General features: G+C 41.8%; 1 protein-coding gene across 39 annotated transcripts in view; it reads left to right on the forward strand.

The window, feature by feature from the left end:
- The window catches only part of clasp2 (cytoplasmic linker associated protein 2), a 320,216-nt gene that overhangs the window by 110,944 nt on the left and 184,250 nt on the right, over nucleotides 1-25,022 (forward strand). For all 39 annotated transcript variants that reach the window (XM_072571110.1, XM_072571117.1, XM_072571109.1 and 36 more), the window contains 5 exons: nucleotides 3,474-3,544; nucleotides 17,537-17,629; nucleotides 21,524-21,669; nucleotides 22,471-22,606; nucleotides 24,089-24,159. In XM_072571110.1, coding sequence (XP_072427211.1) covers nucleotides 3,474-3,544; nucleotides 17,537-17,629; nucleotides 21,524-21,669; nucleotides 22,471-22,606; nucleotides 24,089-24,159 — 517 coding nt within the window. The remainder of the gene's footprint in view (nucleotides 1-3,473; nucleotides 3,545-17,536; nucleotides 17,630-21,523; nucleotides 21,670-22,470; nucleotides 22,607-24,088; nucleotides 24,160-25,022) is intronic.

Genomic DNA, 25,022 nt, shown 5'->3' on the forward strand with positions numbered 1-25,022 from the left:
TGTTTGAGAGTAAGAAAAGGTTCATTGAAACTGACAGAATTTTGATTCAGTACAGTCCAAGTCAAACAAAGGTTAGTTTTTATTTTGCAAACACACAATTAACAAACTTCATATTTAATCAGCACTTTATTCTTGTATGTCTAGGGAATTCACACAAGTTTATCTTTGGCCTAGATGTCAGAATGATGTAGGTGGCAGAAGATCATTTTGGTGCAGGTGAATTCAGAAGCGAAGTGATGTATGAAATTGGTGCAGATGGATATTTCAGCATAAAATTATTATTACTTGTTAATTGCACTAATTTCTTCAGAAAAAATAAAGTCGCAAACCTGTCATAATTATTGTGCAACTTCTCAGAAATCTCCTGTCCATTTGGTTTTTTTTCCTGCATGGCACATAACTGAATAACCCTCCTATTATTGGGCAGACGCCAGTGTTATAATCAATCCAGACAACTTAGAGTGAGGCTGGTTTCTGCACTTCTACTGATTGGATGCTGCTACGGAGAGTCCTCTATCAGCATGTAGGGTTTTAGAACAGAGGAAGAAATCTTTGCCAGGAGGACAGTTCCTTCTTTAAATGGTGCAATTACATTTTTTGCATTTGAACCAGAATTACCAGAACAGGTTGAAGATTAGTGTAACTTTGAATACCTGTGATAGCACAGTACTACTATAATACTGAATTAAAAATGGAAACAACGACGGATGCTGGAAATTAGAAATAAAAACTGTTGACTTATATTGTGAATGACTGAGATCTGTCAATAACTGGCTATAAAGCAAAGTCAATTAAAATCGTTGACAATTATGTCACCTGCCCCCATAGTCACATGCACACCTGTACCTACAGTCACCGCCGCAGATGTCAGATTGGCCTGCTTGAAAATGAACCCATGGAAAGCGACTCTGGATGGAATTCCCACCAGAACCTCTGCAGACCAGCTGGTGGGAGTATTTGCAGACATCCTTAACCTCTTCTTGCTATTATGTGAGTTTCCCTCCTGCTTCAAGAAGTCTATTGCCAAATAAAAATCAGTGCTTTAATGACTACCACCCTTCAGCTCTGACATCCATCATTTTGAAGTGCTTCAAGACGTTAGTAATGACACGTATCTACTCCAGCCTCCCAGATTACCTCAATCCACCACAGTTTGTCTACCATCACGATAGGTCCATGGCAGATACATTCATCTCTGGAACATCTGGATAACAAGGACACCTATGTCGGACTCCTGTTTATTGACTTCAGCTCTGCCTTCAGCACCATAATTCCAACCAAACCCATCTCCAAACTCTGAGACCTAGGACTCTAGTCCCCGTTCTGGAATTGGATTCTTGATTTCCTGACCCACAGACTGCAATCGGTAAGGATAGATGACAACGCCTCCACAATAATCCTCAATACTGGTGCCCTACAAGGTTGCATTCGCAGCCCATTACTGTCCTCCTTATACAGTCACAACTGTGTGGCCACAGTCAGTACTAACTCCATTCACAAGTTTACTGGGTCAGATCTCAAACAGTGACGAAACAGAGTACAGGAAAGAGACAGTTTATTGGCATGCTGTAAAGACAACAATCTCTCCCTCAATGTCAGTAAAACAAAGTAGCTGGTCATCAACTTCAAGAAGTGGAGTGGAGGACATGCCTCTGCCTTTCAATAGTGCTGAGGTGGAGGCAGTCAAGAGTGTCAAGTTATTGGGAGTAAATATCGCCAATGATCCATTTTGGTCCATCCAAGTCGATGCTACGGTCAAGAACACACACCAATCCTCTACATTCTCAGAATGCTAAGTAAATTCAGCATGTCCACAATAACTCTTATCAATTTTTACAGATGCACCATATACAGAATTCTGTCCTGATGCATCACAGCTTGGTATGGCAACTGCTGTGTCCAAGACTGCAAGAAGTTACAGAGAATTGTGAATGCCCAGTCCATTTCGAAAACCAGTCTCCCTTCCATTAACGCTGTCTGCTTCCTGCTGCCTCAGGAAGCAGCCAACGTAATCAAAGACCCCTCCCATCCCTGTTGTACTCTCTTCTGGCCTCTTCAGTCAGGCAGAAGATGCAAAGCTTTTTCCTTGCTGTTAGCAGACTTATGAATGGATCTCTCATATGGTAAAGTTGATCTTTTTCTGCACCTTCTCTGTAGTTGTAGCACTCCTTTTCTTTGTTTCAATTTCTGATGTACTTATATAAGGTAGATTTGTTTGGATAGCGTGCAAAACAATACTTTTCATTGTATCTTGGTAAATGTGACAGTACATCAAACCAATCAAAATCAAATCAAACTAGTCACTGAATGCCACAGGAAAGATCTGTTTATTCCTACTCTTTGTTTCCTGTCTCCCCTTTTCAGTACCCCCAATCCCATGTGCTTTAGTATCCTTAAAACAAAAAAAACATACCCAACATGGCTGATTTTCTGCTTTAGATCCAAGAATTATATCTGTCTCCTTGAAATTATTCAATGTTTTGTCCTCACCACCTTTTGTGGCAAAGGTTTCCACAGGCACTCACTCTCTGGGTGAAGAACCTTCTCATCTCAGTTAACTGTTTCAGTCATGCAATTTTTTTGAAACTGAAATCCAGTCTTCTTTTAAGGATATAACCAATCCTGTTCAGACAGTAGCATTGGCATAAAACAGGGTTCCGTTGATACAATATTCGACATAGAAGTGTTCTTCTTTCCATGACTTTCTCAACTCTGAGATTGGCCTGTCTGTTGATGTTCCTGTTCTTGAATGTTTGTCACATGGCTTAAATATGTTTAAACTTCTGTTGGTACTGCTTTCTTGCCAAATATCACTGGCTCACATAGATTAATATTTCTTCTTACTTAAAATTATAATTGATCCCCTTATAAATGGTACAAGCTCTTAAAAGTAATTTTCAATATGTTTTACAGGTTCCCCAAAACTTCCAAGTAATTGCCAATTTTCTTTCATGTTGCTGCTTCCAGTTCTAAGGTCATTTCAACTTAACACTGCATCTAAATTTGGGTGCAAATGCTGCCTACATCAAATTTGTTTACAATTAATATATGGATTGTGAACTAAACTGAATGAAATCCATTTTCCAAATGGATCAGTAAGAAGGAATGAATTTTTTATTGTACTTAGGCAAAAGTAGTAGACTTGTTAGTTGCAATATTTCAGAAATTAACATGTTAGATTGAGCTAGCTTTGTTATTGCAGGTTCAGTTATGTTTCATGCTTTCACATTTAATACAGAATAAATTTTGCAAGGAAGATTTACATGAGAAGTAATGTTTGCACATGCATTGTACATAACTAGGTCACTTGTCATATTAAAAGAAATTGTTCAGTTGTGAAGCAGCAGCTACCTATATTCATTATACCCTGCAGATGGTTTTGCTACCATGAAATTATATTACTAAATGAAAAATTGTTGGCTCTGTGACATTCGTTGTTCTGAAATAAAGGAAATTACTTTTTCCTGTTTCAGGGCCATCAAAAGATGGAGCATTGGATGAAGATGATTTCACACGGGCGTTTAACGATGTGCCTACTGTACAGGTGTGTATGAAATGAAGTTTTATGGTCTTGGACTTGCCAGTTGAGTGGTAACCACTGTCACATTTGACAGTCTAAAATCTGTCTGGTCAAGCAAATGACCTTTTGTTTTGTTGATGATAATTACGTTCTTGTTGAGGATACAGCTGCCAAAAGTTGAAATAAATTTTAGGGCTATTATTCAATATTTACTATTTTTCCATTACATAGGGGTGGCAAGAAACAATGTTTTGTTGGTGATTGAATGTAGTTTGTTTGTTGAAAGTTCAGCTTATCATGCAGGTTTTTGGTTGTGACGGGCTTAAATGAATAAACATATTCACTGAACTTTGTCTTAACTGTCCAAACTTTCTTGATACAGCAAAATGCCGATGGTACTTTAGCATTTATAATAACATGATGGTAATGATAGAGAGGGACATTCTGGGCCATGAGGTTGCAGATTGATGGCCCACACCACCTCATGGGTGCTCTGTTTTGAGTTGCTCGATTTGTTATAGAGTCATAGTCATACAGCATGGAAACGGGCCCTTCAGTTCAACCAGTTCATGCCGACCATGTTCCCAAACTTAAACTAGTCCCAGCTGTCTGAGCTAGAAGCATATCCCACCAAACCTTTCCTATTCATGAACACATCCAAATGTCTTTTAAATGTTGTAACCGTACCTGCATTCACCACATCCTCTGGCAGTTTATTCCACACATGACTCACTCTCTGTGGAAAGAAGTTGCCTTACATGTCCTTTTTAAATGTTTCTCCTCTCACTTTTAGCCCCCTGGTTTTGACATCTGCCACCCTAGGGAAAAGATTCTTGTCATTTACCTTATCTAAACCCCTCCTGGTTTTATAAACCCCAGTAAAGTACCCCTTAGTCTCTTCCACTCCAGTGGAAAAATGTCTCAGCTTTTCCAGTCTGTTTTTATATCTTAAACCCTCCATTCCTGGCAATATCCTGGTAAATTGTATCCTAACCCTCTCCAGTTTAATAATACCTTTCCTATAACAGGGCAATAAGAACTGCACATAGTACTCCAGAAGAGGCCTTACCAATATTCTGTACAACCTCAACATGACATTCCCAACTCCTATACTCCAAGGTCTGAGCAATGAAGGCAAAAGCCTTCTTAACCTTCCTGGTTAATGACGCAATTTCAAGAATGATGTACCTGAAACCCTAGGTCTCTCTTTGACCGCTCTACCCAAGGTCCTATCATTAGTTATATAAGTCCTGTCCTTGTTTGTATTACCAAAATGAATACCTCACATTTATCCAAATTAAACTGCACCTGTCACTCCTCAGCCCCCTAACCCAATTGATGAAGATTTCTTTATAATCTTAGATAACATTCTTCACTGTCACTATGCCACCAATTTTGGTGTCATCTGCAAACTTATTGACCATGCCTCCGATGTGTTCATCCAAATCACTTATATAAATGACAAACAAAAGTGGATCCAACACCGGCCCCTGCAGAAAGCCACTGGTCACATCTATCCATTTTAGCACAGTGATAGTGTCATACATATGATGTAAGGTATTTGCAATTTGAAGATGGGACTTTGTCTCAACAGAGATTGTGTAGTGGTCATTTTTGCCAAAACTGTTATGGACAAATGCATCTATGACAGACAGATTGGTGAAGATGAGGTTAAATATGTTTTTCCCTGTTGTTATTTCCTTCATCACCTGTTGCAGCCCAGAATGGGAACCTGTTCCATTTAGGACTTGACCAGCTTGGTCCGTGGTGTACTGCCAAGCCACTCCTGATGGTGGACATTCAAATATCCCACCCAGGCTACTATCTGTGTCCTTTTACCTTCATACATCTTTCAAGTGCTAGTCAACATGAAGAAATATTGATTCATCAGCCTGGCTGGGGAATTGTAGTACATGGTACTCACCAGGATGTTTCCTTGCCCACATTTGATCAGATGTTATGAGACATCATGGACTCTGACGTCAATATTAAGGATTCCTGGGGCACCTCTCTGACTGTATGCCACTGTGTAATCACCATTGGGGTGATGATGTTGTCTGGTATATTGTATGAAAGGGGTAATTCTGAGACTATGACTGTGTCAGGCTCTTGCTTTTCTTTTGGCACTAGTCCCCAGATGTCAATAAGGAAGACATTTCAGTGTTGACAGGCTATGTTTTCCATTATCGCACTGAATGGTTGGCCATTTCAGAGGGAAATTAAGAATTAACTCCATTGTTTGGGTATAGAGTCATGTGTAGACAACTTGCACCATTTAGAATCTAGATTGGTTGTAGCAGTATCACAGAGCATGGAGGAATCCAACATCAACTTGGCACAAGATTTTGTGCAAAACTTTCCATCAATCATTCCAATGTGGAACTGATAAAGACAGCAGCCTTCCTTCTGGAAAGGATAGTAGTGAATCAAACTTATTATTTACTGCAATGGACGTTTAAGTCAAGGTGTTCATTGAATTCAAAACCAAATTTGAGGCTTGGTCTTTGGATTACTGGTCCAATGACAGTACCACAACACCATCATCTCCCCCATTGATTTAAGATACAATTAGCCATCAGCTAAAATACTACTCAGGGAGGAAAGTGGTGGAGAAAATTTACACACCATATGGGTTTTTTCCCATATTGTTGACAACTCCAAGAATTTAAGCAGTACATGACAATATGCAGTAATACCTGGACAACATTCAGGCTTGTGCTGAAGAGTGTCAAGTAATGTTTGCACTAGAGAATGACCATCTCGAACAAGATAAAATCCAGCTACGTCACCCTAACATTCAGTCACTTTGCCATCAACATTGTAGGGTTATTATTGACTGGATACTGATCTGAATCAGCCGTCCAAATACTATGGCTGGAAGAACAGATAAGAAGCTTGGGCTTTTAAAAAAAAACTTATTCAGGGGATGTGGGCTTTGCTGGCTGAGTCAGCATTTATTGTCCATCCCTAATTGTGCTTGAGGTAGTGATAGTGAGCTGCCTTCCTGAATTGAAGTAACCCATTTGGTGTAAGTATACCTATAATGCTGTTAGGAAGGGAATTCCATGGTTTTGACCTAGCAACAGTAAAGGAACTGTGATATATTTTCAAGTCAAGCTGGGGAGTTCTCAGAGAGGAGTGGCGATGGTCCCATATATCTCCTACCTTTGTTCTTCGAGGTGGTGGTGATGATGATGATGGAAGGTGCCTTCTTTGAAGCTTTGGTGAATTTCTGCAGTGCATCTTATAGATAACACACACTGCGTAGGTGGTAGAGGGAGTACATGTGCATGTTGTTACGACATGGGGTAAATCCCCAGTGAATTTAAACCCGACACAGAAAAGATTCACCCCGTGCTGTAATCTGAAAATTTAAGAGGCAAAGAATTATCCCAAAAGTCACTATTTAAACTAAAAATTTACAACTGTAGTTTTTAAAAGATTTAACAGAGAATAATTAACAACTATTCACAACTCATTTATCTAAACCTATCTTTTACTTTCCCTTATGTAATACTGTACGATAAACCCCTGATTAAGAATTACAGAAAAATTCAAATTTCAAAACGAGCCAGCTTGTTGAATCTTCTATTTGTGTCTTCCTCTGTACTACTTTCGTCTTATTAGGGTTTTCTGTTTTACAGGACACTGATAGATAAAGGTACCTTTAAGAGAGCTATTCTCAGTGTAGTCTGCATATATTGGTGACTTGGCAGTTCTTCCATCAACTGTTCATTTTTTCCCAGTCTTATACCCCAATGTATCAGAATGTTTTATTAGTTTTTAATATTGTCAATATCCTAAATTCAAACTTGATTGGAGGTTGGTATTTTGGAGTATAATTTAAACTGATTGGCTGAATTCGAATTTGTTTTTATTTGTCTCATAGCAACTCAGCCAGTGCTAGCTGCTGGACCAAATATTACATTGTAAATTCTCCAGCATTCTCTGTGTTTGCTCAGTCCTTCACTCTCTTAAAGGTACAGTACACTTCTGCACCTTCATAACAGTTGCTTGTCCTGAATGCTGTCACACATCTTATTGAAGCTGTAAGAATGTGTGGTATATTCCATCACACTCCTGATTTGTATTTTGTAGATGGTAACAAGCCTTGGCGTGTTATGCAGTAAGTTACTCATTGTAGGATTCCTAGCCTCTGACATGCTCTTGCTGCCACCATATTTATGTGGCTGCTCCACTTTAGTTTCCAACAATGGTAAGTCCCAGGATGTTGTTAGTATGGATATTCAGCAAGGGTAATGCCATTCAATGACAACGAGTGGTGGTGATCATTGGAATATGGAATTAAGAGTCCAAGAATGACCATGAAACTAAAATCAATCTGCTTAACTAAAATCCTTTGGGAAAGAAACTATTGTCCTTGCCTGGTCTGGCCTGCAGATCCATAGCACATAGCTGAGCATGCTTCTCCATACAGTTAGAAATGCATATGCTAAGAATGAAGGACAAGTCTCTGTCATCCTTCCAGCATGTGCAGCAACTTGGTAAAGGTGGTGCGCCAGCTATATGACTATCATGTGTCAGTGCTCCTCCAGTCTTTCTACCTCAGACCCACATCTAATCCTCATCTTCTCAGTGCAGTCAACAGGCCATTATTACATTGACATGACGTTATTTGTGTTGCTCTGACAGCACCCTTGCACAAGTAATGATTCTCTTCAGCCATTGTTTGTCTTTGTAATATTATTGCTGCTAACTTCAAAATCGGATCTGGCAGCATCTGTGGAGAGAAAGTAAAGATGGCAATCCTCAGTTTTCAAACACCAGTGGAATGTTGCAAATTGTCTTTTTTTTATAATCAATTTTTATTGAGAAAAAAATAGATATTTGAAATATTACAACAAGTACAAAACAAGGCAATGCGAAACAGTACAAAAATAAACCCAAATAAAAAAAAATCCCCAGCCCACCCTCCTGTACAAATGTATAAACATATATAGTAAAATATAAAATTAAAAAACCTAAACTAGCTATTTAACTAAATAAATAAATAACCAACAACAAACAAATAAATAGCAATAACTCAGTCCAGCCAAACAAAACACTCATACATTCACAGTTCCTCCTCCTTGGATATTGGACTCATGAAACACTCGTTATGGCTATATAAAAGCCCTTATTAGTGTGACAGATAAATCTGCGTCCAGGTATTCCAAAAAGGACTGCCATGTCTTGTAAAAATTCTCAATTTTGTGGTGTACCATATTTGTGAGAAAATCCAGGGGAATATACTCCATAACAATCTTCCGCCAACCCGACAACCTAACAAGACATTCTTTCTTGCACAGAATGTGAGAATATTGAAAAGTTTTTTTCTTATGCACGTCTGCAGGAAATACAGTGGGTAGGCCCAAAAGGAGAGAGATAGGGTCTTTCTCCACCCATACACCCAAAATCCTCTCCATTGCGCCCGCCACAGGATTCCAATATGTTTGAAGCCGATCGCAAGACCAAAGACAATGGGTAAGAATGCCCATACAGACCTTGCACTTGGGACATGTTAAAGATACCCCTGATGTAAATTTTGACAAACGGTCTGGAGCCAAGTGGACCCTGTGGAGAATCTTCAACTTTAAACATGGGTCCTATTGCAAATTGATAGATTCCTTGTATTCTCCCAAATATCCTCCCATGCCTCTGAGGAAACTTCAACACTCTTTCCCACATCTTGCAGAATCGATCATACTCATCTGAGGTGGCATCTCCCAACTGATGATATAAAGTACTGACAGAGCGTGTACTCTTAGCCCTTAGCACCCCCCTCTCTATGTCAGATTTGCAGGGATCAGTCAAAAGTGTGGTTTTTTTAAATAAAATCCCTAACTTGAAAAAAACGAAAGAGGTCTCTATTAGGTAACTCGTACTTCCGTACTAACTGATCGAAGGACATCATTATGTCTCCCTCAGATAAATTGCCCATGCAAGACATACCCCTAGCTGCCCAACGTTTAAATCCTGAATCTGTCATACCCGGTTAAAAATCCAGCATATCCACTAAAGGTGTAAACAAGGATGTTTTACCAATATTGCCTTCCCTCTGCCGACTTGCCTCCATACTTTAACAGTATTGATGACTATTGGGTTATGGCAATATTCCCTAACTGTCCTTATCTTGTCCAAAAACAGCAAACTGGTAAGTGGGCACCTTGCCTGGGAGGCTTCGATATCTCGCCATATAGAAAGAGGATCCCCACAAACCCAATCACTCACGTAGGTCAAAAACAAGCTTAATTGGTCATTTTTAATGTCTGGAAGGTCTACGCCCCCCAATCTGTGAGGCAACTGCAGTTTGGTTAATTTAATGAGGGGCCGCTTATGATGCCAAATAAACGAGCTGAACCAGCCGTTCAGTCTCCTAAGTATTTGTTTATTGAAAATCAGGGGGAGCATCCGTATAGGGTATAGCAAATGAGGGAGAATATTCACCTTAATAAGCGCTATCCAACCCAATCAATAGACTGGACATGCCTCCCATCTTTGAAGATCTTTTTTAATTTTTCCAAATAATTGAATAAGATTGGCTTTAAACAGCCAATCCAGAACTGGAGTGATGAATATGCCCAACTACACAAAATCCCCCTGTGACCACCTAAATGGGAATCAATAGTCAACCTCAAGAGCAAGCTCCTTTGTAAGACCACCCACAGGCATAGCCTCTGATTTAGCAAAATTAATCTTATACCCTGAAAAAGCGCCAAACGCGTGAATGCATTTGTATCAGCCGAGGCACTGCAACTGCTGGATTTGTCAAACAAATTAGGACATCGTCTGCATACAGCGACACAAGATCTTATGTAATTTTGATCCAACTTCCGGAGCTGATATATTGGGATCCCCACGTTCAATCACCAATGTAAAAAGCAATGGTGAAAGGGGGCAGCCCTGCTGGCTGCCCCTAAAAATATTAAAATTGCTTGATCGTAACCCGTTGGTAATGACCGCCGTGAGAGGTACACCATAGAGAACCTTTACCCATCTTATGAAGACTTCGCCCAAACCAAATCGCTCTAGAATATAGAAAAGGTATGGCCACACAACCTGGTCTCTACATGTAAAGAAATCATCAATCCCTGTATTGACTGCTGTTGGCATGCTTGAATTACGTTAAGTAGCCTCCTAACATTATTGGAGGATCTACGGCCCTTTATAAAGCCCGTCAGAGGGTAGCCCAGTCTCCAGCCTTCACGCAAGTGCCTTAGAGAGGATTTTAAAGTCCACATTTAAGAGTGAGTTGGGCCTGTATGAAGCACAGTCTTCTGGGTTCTTCCCTTTTTTTAAGGATAAGTGAAATATTGGCCTCTCAGAGATGGTGGGAGACAATTATGATTGTATGAGTCATTAAACATATTCAGCACCGGGCCTGACAGTATACTTATAAATTCCTTATAGAATTCACTGGGAAGTCCGTCAGGACCGGGCGTCTTTCCACTCTGAAGCTGCCTCACAGCTTTTTGCACTTCTTGCTCTGATAATAGGACATTGAGAAAGGACTGTTGTTCGGGAGTCACACCCAGGAGCTTCAGATCTCTTAAAAAAAAGGATTCCATTTTGGCCTGGCCGTCCTCACAAACCTCATATTAATATAACTTAGAGTAAAATTTCTGGAACGCTACATTAATCTTTTTAGAATCACATGTTAGGTTCCCAGCCCCCTCCCTAATCACCGTAATGGTTTGTGGGCCACTCCTCTTACTGGCAAGGTATGCTAAGTATTTGCCAGGCTTGTCAACAGCTCTTTCTTTGCCATCTGCGTGAGCACAGAATTTAGTGCAGACCGCAGTGCTGTAATCCTCTGTAGTTTAACCAACAAGGATTTGTCAAAGTAGGCCTTCTCGGCTGCCTTCAACCATGCTTCAAGGAGACATTGCTGCTCACCCTTCTGCCGCTTCCTACTGGTGGAATATGAAATAACTAACCCCTTAGCATAGGCTTTGGCAGTGTCCCAGAGAATGGATGAGGTATCAATCGAGCCTATGTTGATGTCTAGGAACACCCGAAATTCCCTTGAGAAATACCCAACAAACTTAGAATCCATGAGGATAAAGGGATCCATTCGACAGTATCTTGAATCCACTGTAACGTCCTTAGTCTTAACCATAAGGTACACTGGAGTATTACCAATTGTCCAAGATGCAAACAGATCCAAGGTTACCATAGGGGTCAGAAAAAAATAAATCCTCGTGTAACATTTGTGCGGATTGGAGAAAAATGTGAAGTCCCTACCTTAGGGTGGAGTTGCCTCCAGACGTCCACCAACCCTAATTCCCCACACAGATCCACTAACTGTTTAGTTTGTACAGAGGGTATTGAGGGACCTTTGGGTAACCTGTCTACTGTGGGATTCATGAGACAGTTAAACTGTCCCCGATAATGATGTGCCGGGACTCGAGACTGATCAATTTAGAAAAAGCATCTCCCAAAAATTTAAGGGGATGAGCTGGGCGACTGAATCCCAAGCTCCCTCAGTCTCCTCTTGATACCGTCGTAAGATTTTCGTTTCTAGATCACCGCCGCTGAAAAGTCCTGAAAAAACAAGATCTTAGAGCCCTCATAAATTAGGGCCTTCGAATCCTTCCCCTAGACTCTGGAAGCCTCCATGACTCTCCTTATCCCGGTAATGACGGAATCGCACCAGGAGAGGACGAGGACATTGACCCAGACCCGATCTTCACGCTGCAACCCAGTGAGTCCTCGCTATCTTTAATCCTCTCATGCCAGCCTCCAAGTCAAGGAATTTCAGAAGCCAATCCTCAACAAATTCTGCAAGCCACTCACCTTCCTTAACCTCAGGCAGACCAATGATCCAAATGTTTTTTCTCCTGCCCCTGTTTTCAAGATCATCCACTTGGTCAAGCAAAATATGGACCTGCGTCTTCAAGGCTTGGATCTCATCCTTGGATGAATTGGCATCAACTTCCACCACTGTGACCCTGTGCTCCACCTCATCCATCCTCTTCTCCAGGTCTCCTAGCTGCTGCTCATGTTGCTGCAGCATGAGAGAAATTGGAGCCAGCTTTTCTTCAGTTTGCTTCCCCAGCATCTCGCGAGTCTTCAAGAGCTGGTTCACCAGATCCTGGAGAGTAATCAACTCCGAGGCTGCTGCAGGCTGAACTGCTAGACACGGCCTCATTTTTTCTCCTCCTTTTTTTGGCATCTCTGGACTGCTGAAAATAAAGGTAAGTTAATTTTTAGATGTTTCTTGGGACTCCACGATCTTTCTGGAGTCCCAAGAAATCCCGATGACCTGGGTTGGGTGGGTTAAAGGACTGTTCCGCTCCTGCTGCGATGCAATGCTCTGCAGTGCGATTTTCTCAGATCGCCACCATCTTAGAACTCCTGCAAATTGTCTTTGATGAGCATGTGACCTTTAAGCATAGCAAATAGCGAATAAAATTATTACAAAATAAATGTTGCTGGAGTTTGTAAACAGCTGCTTCATCAATTTTTCCTCCACTGTCCTGATGTCCAGGGCAGCACGGTGGCACAGTGGTTAGCACTGTTGCCTCACAGCACCAGAGACCCGGGTTCAATTCCCGCCTCAGGCGACTGACTGTGTGGAGTTTGCACGTTCTCCCCGTGTCTGCGTGGGTTTCCTCCTGGTGCTCCGGTTTCCTCCCACAGTCCAAAGATGTGCAGGTCAGGTGAATTGGCCATGTCAAATTGCCCATAGTGTTAGGTAAGGGGTAGATGTAGGAGTATGGGTGGGTTGCGCTTCGGCGGGGCGGTGTGGACTTGTTGGGCCGAAGGGCCTGTTTCCACACTGTAAGTAATCTAATCTAATCTAATCTAAAAAAAATATGGATCCTGAGCTTTTGCCCATCAAAGTGACATTGACTCTACCAACCCGGACATTGTTCCAGCCAGTTTCTAGCACTTTGCATTTCAAGAACTGACAGAGAATGCAGCTTGCGGTGGACACTGGCAGCGTCAGACCCCATCTAGTTGCCGGTACATCCCCGAAACTTCAGTGAACCCTTTTACTTGCACTACCCCAGCAGCCCATATGGAGACCCCGCAATATTGAACTTTGCCTAAAACTGTCCTAACTACCCCTTACTGCATCTTAATGATGACTACTTTACACATCTATGTGCTCCTGTGAAGGCCACAATAGTGGTCACTGCCACCCTCTACCTTCCCACAGCCTACTAACCTGTCTCATGCTAGTCTGCATGGTGGTTGTTTGGAGCATGCAATGAGCAGGTACCCACACTGATTTCCATTTCAAATTTCCTTAGTGTTGAGTTTGTTTGGCAAGATTGGTAATTAGATTAGATTTCCTACAGTATGGAAACAGGCCCTTCAGCCCAACAAGTCCACACCGACCCTCCGAAGAATAACCCACCTAGACCCATTCCCCTACCCTACATTTACTCCTGACTCGCACCTAACACAATGGGCAATTCACCTAACCTGCACATCTTTGGATTGTGGGAGGAAACCAGAGCACCCAGAGGAAACCCATGCATATACAGGGAGAATGTGCAAACTCCACACGGACAGTTGCCTGAAGTTGAAGTAGAACCCGGGTTCCTGTGTGGCAGCAGTGCTAGCCACTGAGCCATCGTGCCGCCCCCGTAGAAAGCTGGATATTAATGAGGTGAGTTGAACTGTCAATAAGTCATTGAACAAACTAAAATCCCTCTTCATTGGCAACTGACCACTACCTCACAAGAAACACACCTCGCTGCTCATAAAAAACATAGAAGATGAAGCAAAATGATTCTGACGTCAAGATGTGCCTCACTGGACTTGTCATCCAATTCTGCCACAAATCTTGCCATAGCCCCCATCGCTCAGACCCCCTGTAAGATTCTGCTCATTGCTTTTAATGAGGCTTCTTATCAAAATCTCTGTGATGGGTTCTCCAGTGAAGAAGTATTTATTAGTTTTCTTGTGGAACAAGGAGGGAAATGGTGCCCTTTAGCTTGGGAAGTGTAAAAAAAATTAACACAGTAAATTCAACAAAAATCTGGAATTGAGAATTTAATGGTGACCGTGGATCTACTGTTGATTGTTAGAAAAACCCATCTGGCTCATGACTGCCGTTTAAGGAAGCAAACTGCCATCCTTACCTGGTTTGGCCTATATGTGACTCCAAACCCATAGCAATGTGGTTGACTCTTAACTGCCGTATGGGAAACTAGGGATAGACAATAAATGCAGGCCTAACCAGTGATCCCCTCATCTCATAAATGAATAATCTTTAAAAACCCAGTATCTTAGTATAGAAACCCTTGCCTTTGGTAAGGTGGTGCATATAGCATTTTTCTTAAACAAAATTGGAAGAAATTCTTAAAACGGATTCAGCAGCAGTACTCATTGAGGGTTACATTATGATATAAGTTCGCATTATATAGTACATACTCTGCAAAACATGTAAATGAAAAAAGACTGAATTTTTATTGCAGTTTTAATATAGATACTGGAGAAAGCAAAAATCTACTTGAAATGCATAAATATCAGTGGTCAGCTGTCCAATTATTTCACAAAGAAAGGACCAAGCTCTAAGAAACTAAACCACAGAATTGTGGGTGCTGGAAATCTGAAACACAAATGGAAATTGCTGGAGGAACTAAGCAGATCTGGCAGCATCTGTGGAGAGAAAGCAATGTTAACATTTTGGGTCCAGTGACCCTCCTTCAGAACTGACCTTCTTATTCCTTAAGCTGTAACATTTTTCATAAGTTTATGATGTGTTATTATATCAAACATCTTCTGAAAGTCCATGAACCACCACAACTACACAACTGAAGAACGGTCACTGGACTCAAAATATTCACTCTGCTCTGCTACCACATTTCCATGAACCTGATTCACTGATGTGCTATTTTTACATTTTTGATTTCTCCTGTGACACTTCACTTGCCTCTGCTCACATCACTATATTGATTTGTCATTTCATCTTCTTTTTGGATTTCTCATCTTCTACAAACCTATCGACTCCCACAGCTACCTGCACTACGCCTCCTCCCACTCTGCCTCCTGTAAACATGCCATTCCTTATTCCCAATTCCTCCGCCTCTGCCGCATCTGCTCCCATGAGGACCAGTTCCACCACAGAATACACCAGATGGCCTCCTCCTTTAAAGACTGAAAATTCCCCTCTCACATGGTTGATGATGCCCTCCAGAGCATTTCATCCACGTCCCATACCTCCACCCTCTAAACCCGCCCCCTCCAACTGCAACAAGGACAACCCCCGCCCCCGGTCCTCACCTTCCACCCCACCAACCTCCATATACATTGCATCATCCTCCGCCATTTCCGCATCCTACAAACGGACCCCACCACCAGAGATATATTTCCCTCCCCAACCCTATCCACTTTCCATAAAGACCATTCCCTGTGTGACTCCTCGTCAGGTCCACACCTCCCACCAACCTACCCTCCCCTTCTGACACCTTCCCCTGCCACTGCAGGAATTGCAAAATCTGCACCAGAATTGCAAACCCTGCACCATATCTCCCCCCTTACCTCTGTCCAAGGCTCCAAAGGAGCCTTCCACATCCATCGAATTACTTGTACTTCCACATTTGTCATTTACTGTATCTGTTACTCCCGATCAGTCACCTCTACATTGGGGAGACAGGATGCCTACTCGCAGAGCGTTTCAGAGAACATCTCCAGTACATCTGCACCAACCAACCCTACCGTCCCGTGGCCGAACACTTCAACTCCCCCTCCCACTCCACCAAGGACATGCAGGTCCTGGGCTACCTCCATCCCCACTCCCTAACCACCCGCCGCCTGGAGGAACAATGCCTCATCTTCCGTCTTGGGACTCTCCAATCCCACAGCATCAATGTGGATTTCACCAGTTTCCTCATTTCCCCTGCCCCTTCCTTTTCCCAGTTCCAACCTTCCAACTTGGCTCCGTCCTCATAACCTGTCCTGACAATCTTCCTTCCCACCTATCCGCTCCACCCTCCTCTCTGACCTATCACCATTACCCCCACCTCCATCTACCTATCACATTCTCAGCCACCTTCCCCCCACAGCCCCACCCCCTCACATTTATCTCTCCACCCCCTCAGCTAACAGCCTCATTCCTGATTTTGCCCGAAATGTCAATTCTCCTGCTCCTCAGATGCTGCCTGACCTGCTGTGCATTTCCAGCACCACACTCTTGACTCTAGCTACAGGCACTCTATTCACAAGTTAACTTTGAACTCAAAGTCCTCCAAATACAGAGGAACCTCAATTATCCGAACAAGATGGGCGGGCACTCTTTGATTATTCGGTTAATTGATTTCCTCTTGAGCTCAGAGTTTTATGTGAAGTCCGCTCCCCGTTCAGGAGATGAGGCAAAAGCACAATGCACTTGAGATCCGGCCCACACCGCCTGCCCGCCCCCAACCCCATCTAACACCGCACCCCCATCCACTCCCATCCCATGCCCTTGCCCGTCCCCAACCCCATCCAATCCCAACTGCACACAACCCATACCAACACCGTGCCCCCATTCGCTCCCCCCACTCTCCCCCAACCCCATCCAACACCACCCTCCATCTGCCCCTGCCCACCCCCAACCCCTCACCCCAGTCCATCCCCACCCCCGTCCGTGATCAGGGTTGAAACAGCTCTTTGACGTAATGTTTTTGCCGGGACCTTGAGATCCCCTTCGGACAATTCGATATTCGGATAATTGATATTCTGATAATTGAGGTTCCTCTGTATCTTGAAATCATAGTATGTATTTAGATATAATCTAAGTTGTCTTATATTGTCATAGATGCTGCCTTCTATAGCAAGACTACATACCAAATCTGTCTCGAGAGACATTGGGTGAATTGTAAGGGCATTTCTCTGAGCCTAATTCCTGAGTGTTCACTTGTTAAAATTTAATATTTGGAGTGAATAATTTTGTTATGGTCAGCAGTGTAATTGTTACCAATTGTTTTGATGCAAGAGAATGTATTTTTTGTGAGACAAATCTCTCAGTAAACATGATGCTTTTTCTGAAATGCTTTCTCTTTTCGACATATGTTTCAGATTTTTTCCAATAGAGAACTTGAAGAAACACTGAACAAAATAAGAGAAATACTGTCTGATGATAAGCATGACTGGGATCAGCGAGCCAATGCAGTAAGTTATGTCAGTGCATGTGTGTAGGATAGTTTTTATGCTGACATGCAAAAATGTTTTCTTGCACACTGTTAAAGGTCATGATGGAAATATTGATTGTATTAAAAGACAACTTCTGGATAGACTAGCTGACTTCATCTGTGGGATTTCACAACGCTGTTCATCTTTGTGGCTTATTATTTGCCATAAGCAAGCATGATTTGACTGTGATCTCAGAATTGTCAGACTGAAATTTAATCATTTGGGCACTTTAATGTCATTGTTTTTATTTACTCATGGTATATAAACATCTTTTTATTGCTGACTTCAGTTGCTCTTGAAAAGGTGCTGCCGCCTTGAGCCACTATAAGTCATGGGATGTAGGAACGGTTAGGAGGGAGTTCCAGGACCTTGACCAAGTGACAGTGAAGAAGCGAAGATATAGTTCCAAATCAAGATGATGTGTGACTTGGAGAGGATGTGCAGGTGGTAGTGGTCCCAAATACCTGCTACCTTTTATCCGAGATGGCAGAAGTCACTGATTTGGGAGGTCCGAAGGAGGGTACTAAGCTCTAAGGAGCTTATGTGAATTCCTGTCATGCATGCTGTGGGTGCACTGGTGGTGGATATGATTGCTAAATGTGGATGTAGTTCCAATCAAACAGGCTTTTCTGGATGGTGTCAAATCTCTTGAGTGTTGTTGGTGCTGCAATCATTTGGCCAAGCGAAAGTATTCAATCACACTACTGACTTGATTATGTGGAATAGCACTGGAGGGACTGGTTAAGGAACATAATTTCTCACCTCTGTCCTGCTCTTGAAGTCACATTATTTATATTATTGATCAAATTTAGTTTCTGGTTACCTCGAGAAGTTGACTGTAAGGGGATTCGTTCGGGACCTGGAATCATTCATGATGGTAACTCACCACCAACTCCACAAGGCCATTTAGGTTTTGGCAATAAATACTGACTAGCTAGTGTTACATGCATCTCTTGAGAAATTTGTTTTAAAATATTGATAGTAATGCCAATGAATGTTAAACAATGTTGGTTAGAATCTATCTTGCTGAAAATGTTCATTGCTTGGTGCTTGATCTGTAAACACTTCTTGCCACTTTGGAGCTCAAGCCTTGATGTTGGTTTGCAACAACTAGAATCTTCCTCTGTGCTTGGTGGCAAGATTTCTTCCTGATTGCAATTTTGCTAGGGTACCTTGATGCCATACTGAGTTAAATGCTGTCTTGATGTCAAGGGTAGTCACTCTCATCCCACTGTTTAGCAGTTCAGCTGTTTTGGTCACTTTTGAATCAGGTTAGCAAGATTAGATTTCATGGAATCCAGGAAGAACTAGCCATTTGAATACGGAACTGGCTGAAAGGTTGAAGACAGAGGGTGGTGGTGGAGGGGTGTTTTTTAGACTGGAGGCCTGTGACCAGTGGAGTGCCACAAGGATCGGTGCTGGGTCCACTACTTTTCATCATTAAATAACTGATTTGGATATGAGCATAAGAGGTATAGTTAGTAAGTTTGCAGATGACACCAACCTTTGAGGTGTAATGGACAATGAAGAAGCTTATCTCTGATTACAACGGAATCTTGATCAGGTGAGCTAATGGACTGAGAAGTGGCAGATGGGGTTTAATTTAGATAAACGCGAGGTGCTACATTTTGGGAAAGCAAATCTTAGCAGGAACTATACACTTAATAGTAAGGTGCTGGGGGGTGTTGCTAAATAAAGGGACCTTAGAGTGCAGGTTCATAGCCCCTTGAAAGTAGAGTCACAGGTAGATAGGATAGTGAAGAAGGCATTTGATAGCTTTCCTTCATGGGTCAGAGTATTGAGTACAGGAGTTTGGAGATCATGTTGCGGCTGTGCAGGACGCTGGTGAGGCCCCTTTTGGAATATTGGGTGCAATTCTTGTCTCCTTCCTGTCAGAAGGATGTTGTGAAACTTGACAGGGTTCAGAAAAGATTTACAAGAATGTTGCCAGAAGGATTTGAGCTATTAGGAGAGGTTGAATAGGCTAGGGCTGTTTTCCCTGGGCATCGGAGGCTGAGGGGTGACCTCATAGAGGTTTAATAAAATCATGAGGGACATGAATAGGGTAAACAGACAAGGTCTTTTCCCTGGGATGGGGGTAGTCCAGAACTAGAGAGAATAGGTTTACGGTGAGAGGGTAACGATATAAAAAAGACCTAAGGGGCAACGTTTTCACACAGAGGGTGGTGCGTGTATGGAATGAGCTGCCAGAGGCAGTGGTGGAGGCTAGTATAATTGCAACATTTAAAAGGCATCTGGATGGGTATATCAATAGGAAGGGTTTGGAGGAATATGGGCCGGGTGCTGGCAAATGGGACTAGATTGGGTTGGGATATCTGGTCGGCATAGATGGGTTGGACCGAAGAGTCTGTTTCCGTACTGTACACCTCTGTGACTCTATAATGCTGTCATGAGGATTGGCAGATGGAGTTTAATTTAGATCAATGAAACGTATTGCATTTTGGAAAAGCAAATCAGAGAGTACTTATATACTTAATGGTAATGTCCTAGGGAATGTTGCTGAACAAAGCGACCCTGGAGTGCAGGTTCATCGTTCCTTGAAAGTGGAGTCACAGGTAGATAGGATAGTGAAGAAGGCAATTGGTCTGCTTTCCTTTATTGGTCAGTGCATTGAATATAGGAGTTGGGAGGTTGTGTTGCGGCTGTACAGGACATTGATTAGGCCATGTTTGGAATATAGCATGCAATTCTGGTCTCCTTCCTATCGGAAGGATGTCGTGAAACTTGAAAGGATTCAGAAAAGATTTCCAAGTATGTTGTCAGGGTTGGAGGATCTGAGCTATAGGGAGAGGCTGAACAGGCTGGGGCTGTTTTCCCTGGAGCGTTGGAGGCTGAGGGGTGACCTTGTAGAGGTTTATAAAATCATGAGGAGCATAGATAGGATAAATAGACAAAATCTTTTCCCTGGGGTGGGGGAGTCCAGAACTAGAGGGCATAGATTTAGGGTGAGAGAGGAAAGGTATAAAAGGGATCTAAGGAGCAACATTTCCACACAGAGGGTGATGCATGTATGGAATGAGCTGCCAGAGGATGTGGTGGAGCATTTAAAAGGCATCTAGATGGGTATATGAATAGGAAGGGTTTAGAGGGATATAGCTCAAGTGCTGACAAATGGGACTAGATTAGGTTAGGATATCTGGTTGGCATGAATGAGTTGGACCGAAGGGTCTGTTTCCGTGCTGTACACCTCTATGACTGCATGCTGTCAGGAGATGAATGGCTTTGGTGGAGCCTAAACTGATGGTTGTTACCCAAATTGTTATTGAATAAGTGCTGCTTAATCGAACTGTTCACACCCCCTCCCACCTTTTGGTAATTATAAAGAATAGACTGATCAGGCAACACTGGCTAGGTTGGATTTGCACTGCTTTTGTGGACAAGGCATACCAAGCAGTTTTCCACTTTGCAGGTTAGATGTTATTATATTTGGAACCATAAATAGAATACGAGGTAGATGGAGGGTAATCTCAAACAAGGAATGTGTGCTATTAGGTCCAGTCAGTTATATGCTGTGTTCCTAGTTCCTCCCTCCCGGTCACCTATCTCCCTTTCTCAAATGGATAACATCCTCCCAACTACATGCATAACAGATACAAGTGTTGTTGTACTGGAACAACATAGCTAGGGGCATGACTAATTCTGAAGTATAACTTTTAATACCCACTGTAATTCAAAATCAAGGGCCTTTTGTGGCATCCCATGCAGATTAAAATAATCAGTTAATTTAGTCAAACCAAGGATTATTTCTGTTGTTGTCTTAATCTGTCCAATTCAACGACTTAACTCTTAATCACACTAAATCATCAGTAAAACAAGTGCACATGTGATTGAAAACCTTTCCTTTTTCTCCAGCTCAAGAAAATTCGATCACTCCTGATTGCTGGAGCTACAGAATACGATTGTTTTTTTCAACACCTAAGATTATTGGAAGGAGCTTTTAAATTGTCTGCTAGAGATCTCCGCTCACAAGTAGTCAGGGAAGCTTGCATTACTGTGGCGTAAGTATTGTTGGAAATTCACTTTAACCTGTTGTATATATTTTAAAGAGTCTTTGAATTGTTACAATAAGAAAATGCTGTGAAATTCTGTTATCTACTGGATACAAAATTATTTCAGAAACATCCTCACCAGTCTAATCTGTTGAGCTTTCTTTACCATGCCTGCATTTGTTATTTGAGTATTTAACTTTTTTTTAATTTTAAAATTTCATCTACCTGTATTTGCCATTAAGAAATGTTGTCACTGAAATGTTAATTTCACAAGAAGGGAATTATTTTTAGGATAAAGAAAATTCAGTTGTGCAGGTCAGTCAGAAATTGAGTTACTTTTGTATATTCAAGCTGTTCAAACTCAATTGTTAGGGCATCATGGGTGGCTCAATGGTTAGCACTGCTGCTTCACAGCGCCAGGGACCTGGGTTTGATTCCATCCTGGGGTTATTGTCAATCTGGAGTTTGCACATACTCCTATGTCTGCGTGGGTCTGCTCAGGGTCCTCCGGTTTCCTCCCACAGTCCAAAGATGTGCAGGTTAGGTGAATTGACCATGCTAAATTGCCCGTAGTGTCATGGATGAATAGGCTAGGTGCATTAGTCAGGAGAAATGTGGAGTAATAGGGTGGAGAAGTGGGTCTGGGTGGGATACTCTTTGAGTGGGATACTTGTTGGGTTGAATGGCCTGTTTCCACATTGTAGGGATTCTATGATTCTATGATTACTCTTTTCTTGCAGATATATTTAACAGGAAACAATATTGCCTTTGAATTAATCAAAATGCATTTGTTGGAATTCTGTTACACAGCCACCTGTCAACACATTTAGGCAACAAATTTGATCATAGTGCTGAAGCCATTGTGCCTACGTTGTTTAACCTCGTCCCAAACTGTGCAAAAGTTATGGCAACATCTGGAGTTGCAGCAATTAGATGCATCATCCGTGTGAGTACATTGTGTTATGCGTCTTTTCTTCAAACTTGCCTTAGCGATTCTTTAGTCGTTTTTCATTCTTATTCGTTCATTGTGCACGGTGAGGAGGAATTACTGAGGTCCTTTTGCACTATTTATGAACAATATTGACTTAAATGATTCCTGTTTCATATGTTAGCTTCACCTATCCTCAGGAATGTCTAAGATTCGTTACTGACGGATTTCACCAGCAGGACAATACGATATTTTTAAGTTGTCCTTCACTGCCAGATTTTCTTTGAAGCATGTACTATTATGAAAACATAGTTAGTTGGTCATACAGAACTTGATTAATGTTCAGTGTGCACTAATCAGAACATTTGCAGGACATTACCAGTGTAAAGGAGACCAGAGAGCAGTATCTCGGAATAAAGGGGTGCCAATTTAAGACTGAGATGAGGAGAAATGTCTTCTCCCAGAGGGTTGAGAGTCTTTGGAACTCCTTCCCATAAAGAACTGTGGGAGCAGGGACCTTGTGTATATTGAACCTGAGATATATTTAACCTGAGTAGGGCAATCAAAGGCTACAGGGGAAAGGCAGGAAAGTAAAAGTTAATGCGAGGAATGTCTAATCAGCTACGGGTCCTATTTAATGATGAAGCAGTCCTGTTCTTATTTCTTATGGGAACATCATTTTATAGTGTATGAGAAGAGAGTGCTGATTTGTTGAAAGTCAGCACTGATTGGTGGAGCTGTTGCTATGGAGAATGCACCAACCAGATAATAACTGACAGTTAACTGCCAAGTTTTGTTTAAATTTAAATCAGGCATGTTAACTCTGACCTGTGAAATGAACCAGAGAATAGCTGTCACCTTTATATGAAGTTGAAGCAAATGCAGAGTGTCTGCATGCTATTTCTGTCAATGCAGAAGAGTCCTATGTAATTAGCTTCCAGGACACACAGATGTGCGACAATGTCAGCCCAACTGATTGTCTTAAATTGGTTGTAAGCATCATTATTAAGCGTTTGGGATTATTTAGCAAATGTTCTTCAATTGTAGAATCACACCTAATGTTGGATATTTTTTGTATTTTTCAAGCACAAGTTGTTTGGTTAAGGTCAGTGTTCTGCCTGTGGCGAACATCCGAAGGGGCATGCTGGTTGATACAGTCATTAAGTCTTTGGGATATATGACCTTCATATCTAGTGACGCATTGCATTGCAGATTCATACACCACATTTGTCATTTGTATAATATGCAGAATATCTTTTTGCCTTGATTATAGTATTCTGTTAGTGGTAAACATCACTCATATTGTTAATGTTTCACAGTGTGAAACAACGAACTTTACTGTTGCACAACTGTTTTGAGTGCCCTTACCCTTATATAATCTGAGGTAGACTGAGTACTTTTCAGGACTAAAAGTGTCTGAAAGTGTTACATAGAGATACATCTTGATAGAACAACTAAACTTGATTGAAATAATATTAACTTATTATTTTCTTCATGCAGCACACTCATGTTCCAAGGTTGATTCCCTTAATAACGAGCAATTGTACTTCAAAGTCAGTGGCTGTGAGGCGGTAAGACAATACTGTATTTGCTTTTCATCTTTTGTTTTTACTGAAGATTGTTTTGTTTTTCTAGATTGTGTAGTTGGTTGAAGTCAAGACAAAATTGAGAATAGCAACTTTTGTAATGCCTGTTTTCAGTAAGTTTCCAAATGTCAATATTTGAGGAGATGTGAATAAAGGGGCCGAGAAGAGCTGAAAGCCAAGTGGGTGAGGGGATTTAATTACATTGGTGTAGAAAATCAATTGAATAGTCGAGTTAGCTGAGGGAAGTTCAGTTGGCTGCACATCATGGGAAGAGTGGGCATCTCACCACCTACTGGCAGAAACCAATTGACTGTGCATTTGCACTCCATTAATATGCATTAACTAAATGGAGTTCTATCTTCAAGGTAAGTCAGCAGCGCACCAAAAGCTGGTGTCTCCAGTTTCCCAACAAATCAGATATGGTATGCCACTGGTGAGATTCTTCAATAGTTTCAAGATGAGGTATATCTTTGTCTTACTTGGAGGTGAAGGGAAGGAAAGCAGATTTTCCAGTAGCAGTCAGGAAGATGAATTGAGAAGAAAATGATAGTACTGGTGAGATCTTGAAATGGTGCTGCAGTTTTGCTAGCAGAAGGATGATATCAGTTGTTGGAACCTCAAAAGGGGTACTACTGCAAGTCCCTGGCATGTGAGGGAAGGGATGGTAGAAGGTGTCTGAAGTGGGCCAGTCCTGTGTCTGGCATACAGGACAAGTCTCTTGTTGCAGAGGCCTTATCCTCTGTGTCCAAGAGAGGCAACCATACCACACATGGTGGGTCAACAGCAGGGAAAGGGATATCAAGCTTAAGTCATGGCATATGTACCTGGAGATGGGGGTAGGTCAGCGG

Source organism: Chiloscyllium punctatum, chromosome 5, assembly GCF_047496795.1.
Source record: "Chiloscyllium punctatum isolate Juve2018m chromosome 5, sChiPun1.3, whole genome shotgun sequence".
Lineage (NCBI taxonomy): Eukaryota > Metazoa > Chordata > Chondrichthyes > Orectolobiformes > Hemiscylliidae > Chiloscyllium > Chiloscyllium punctatum.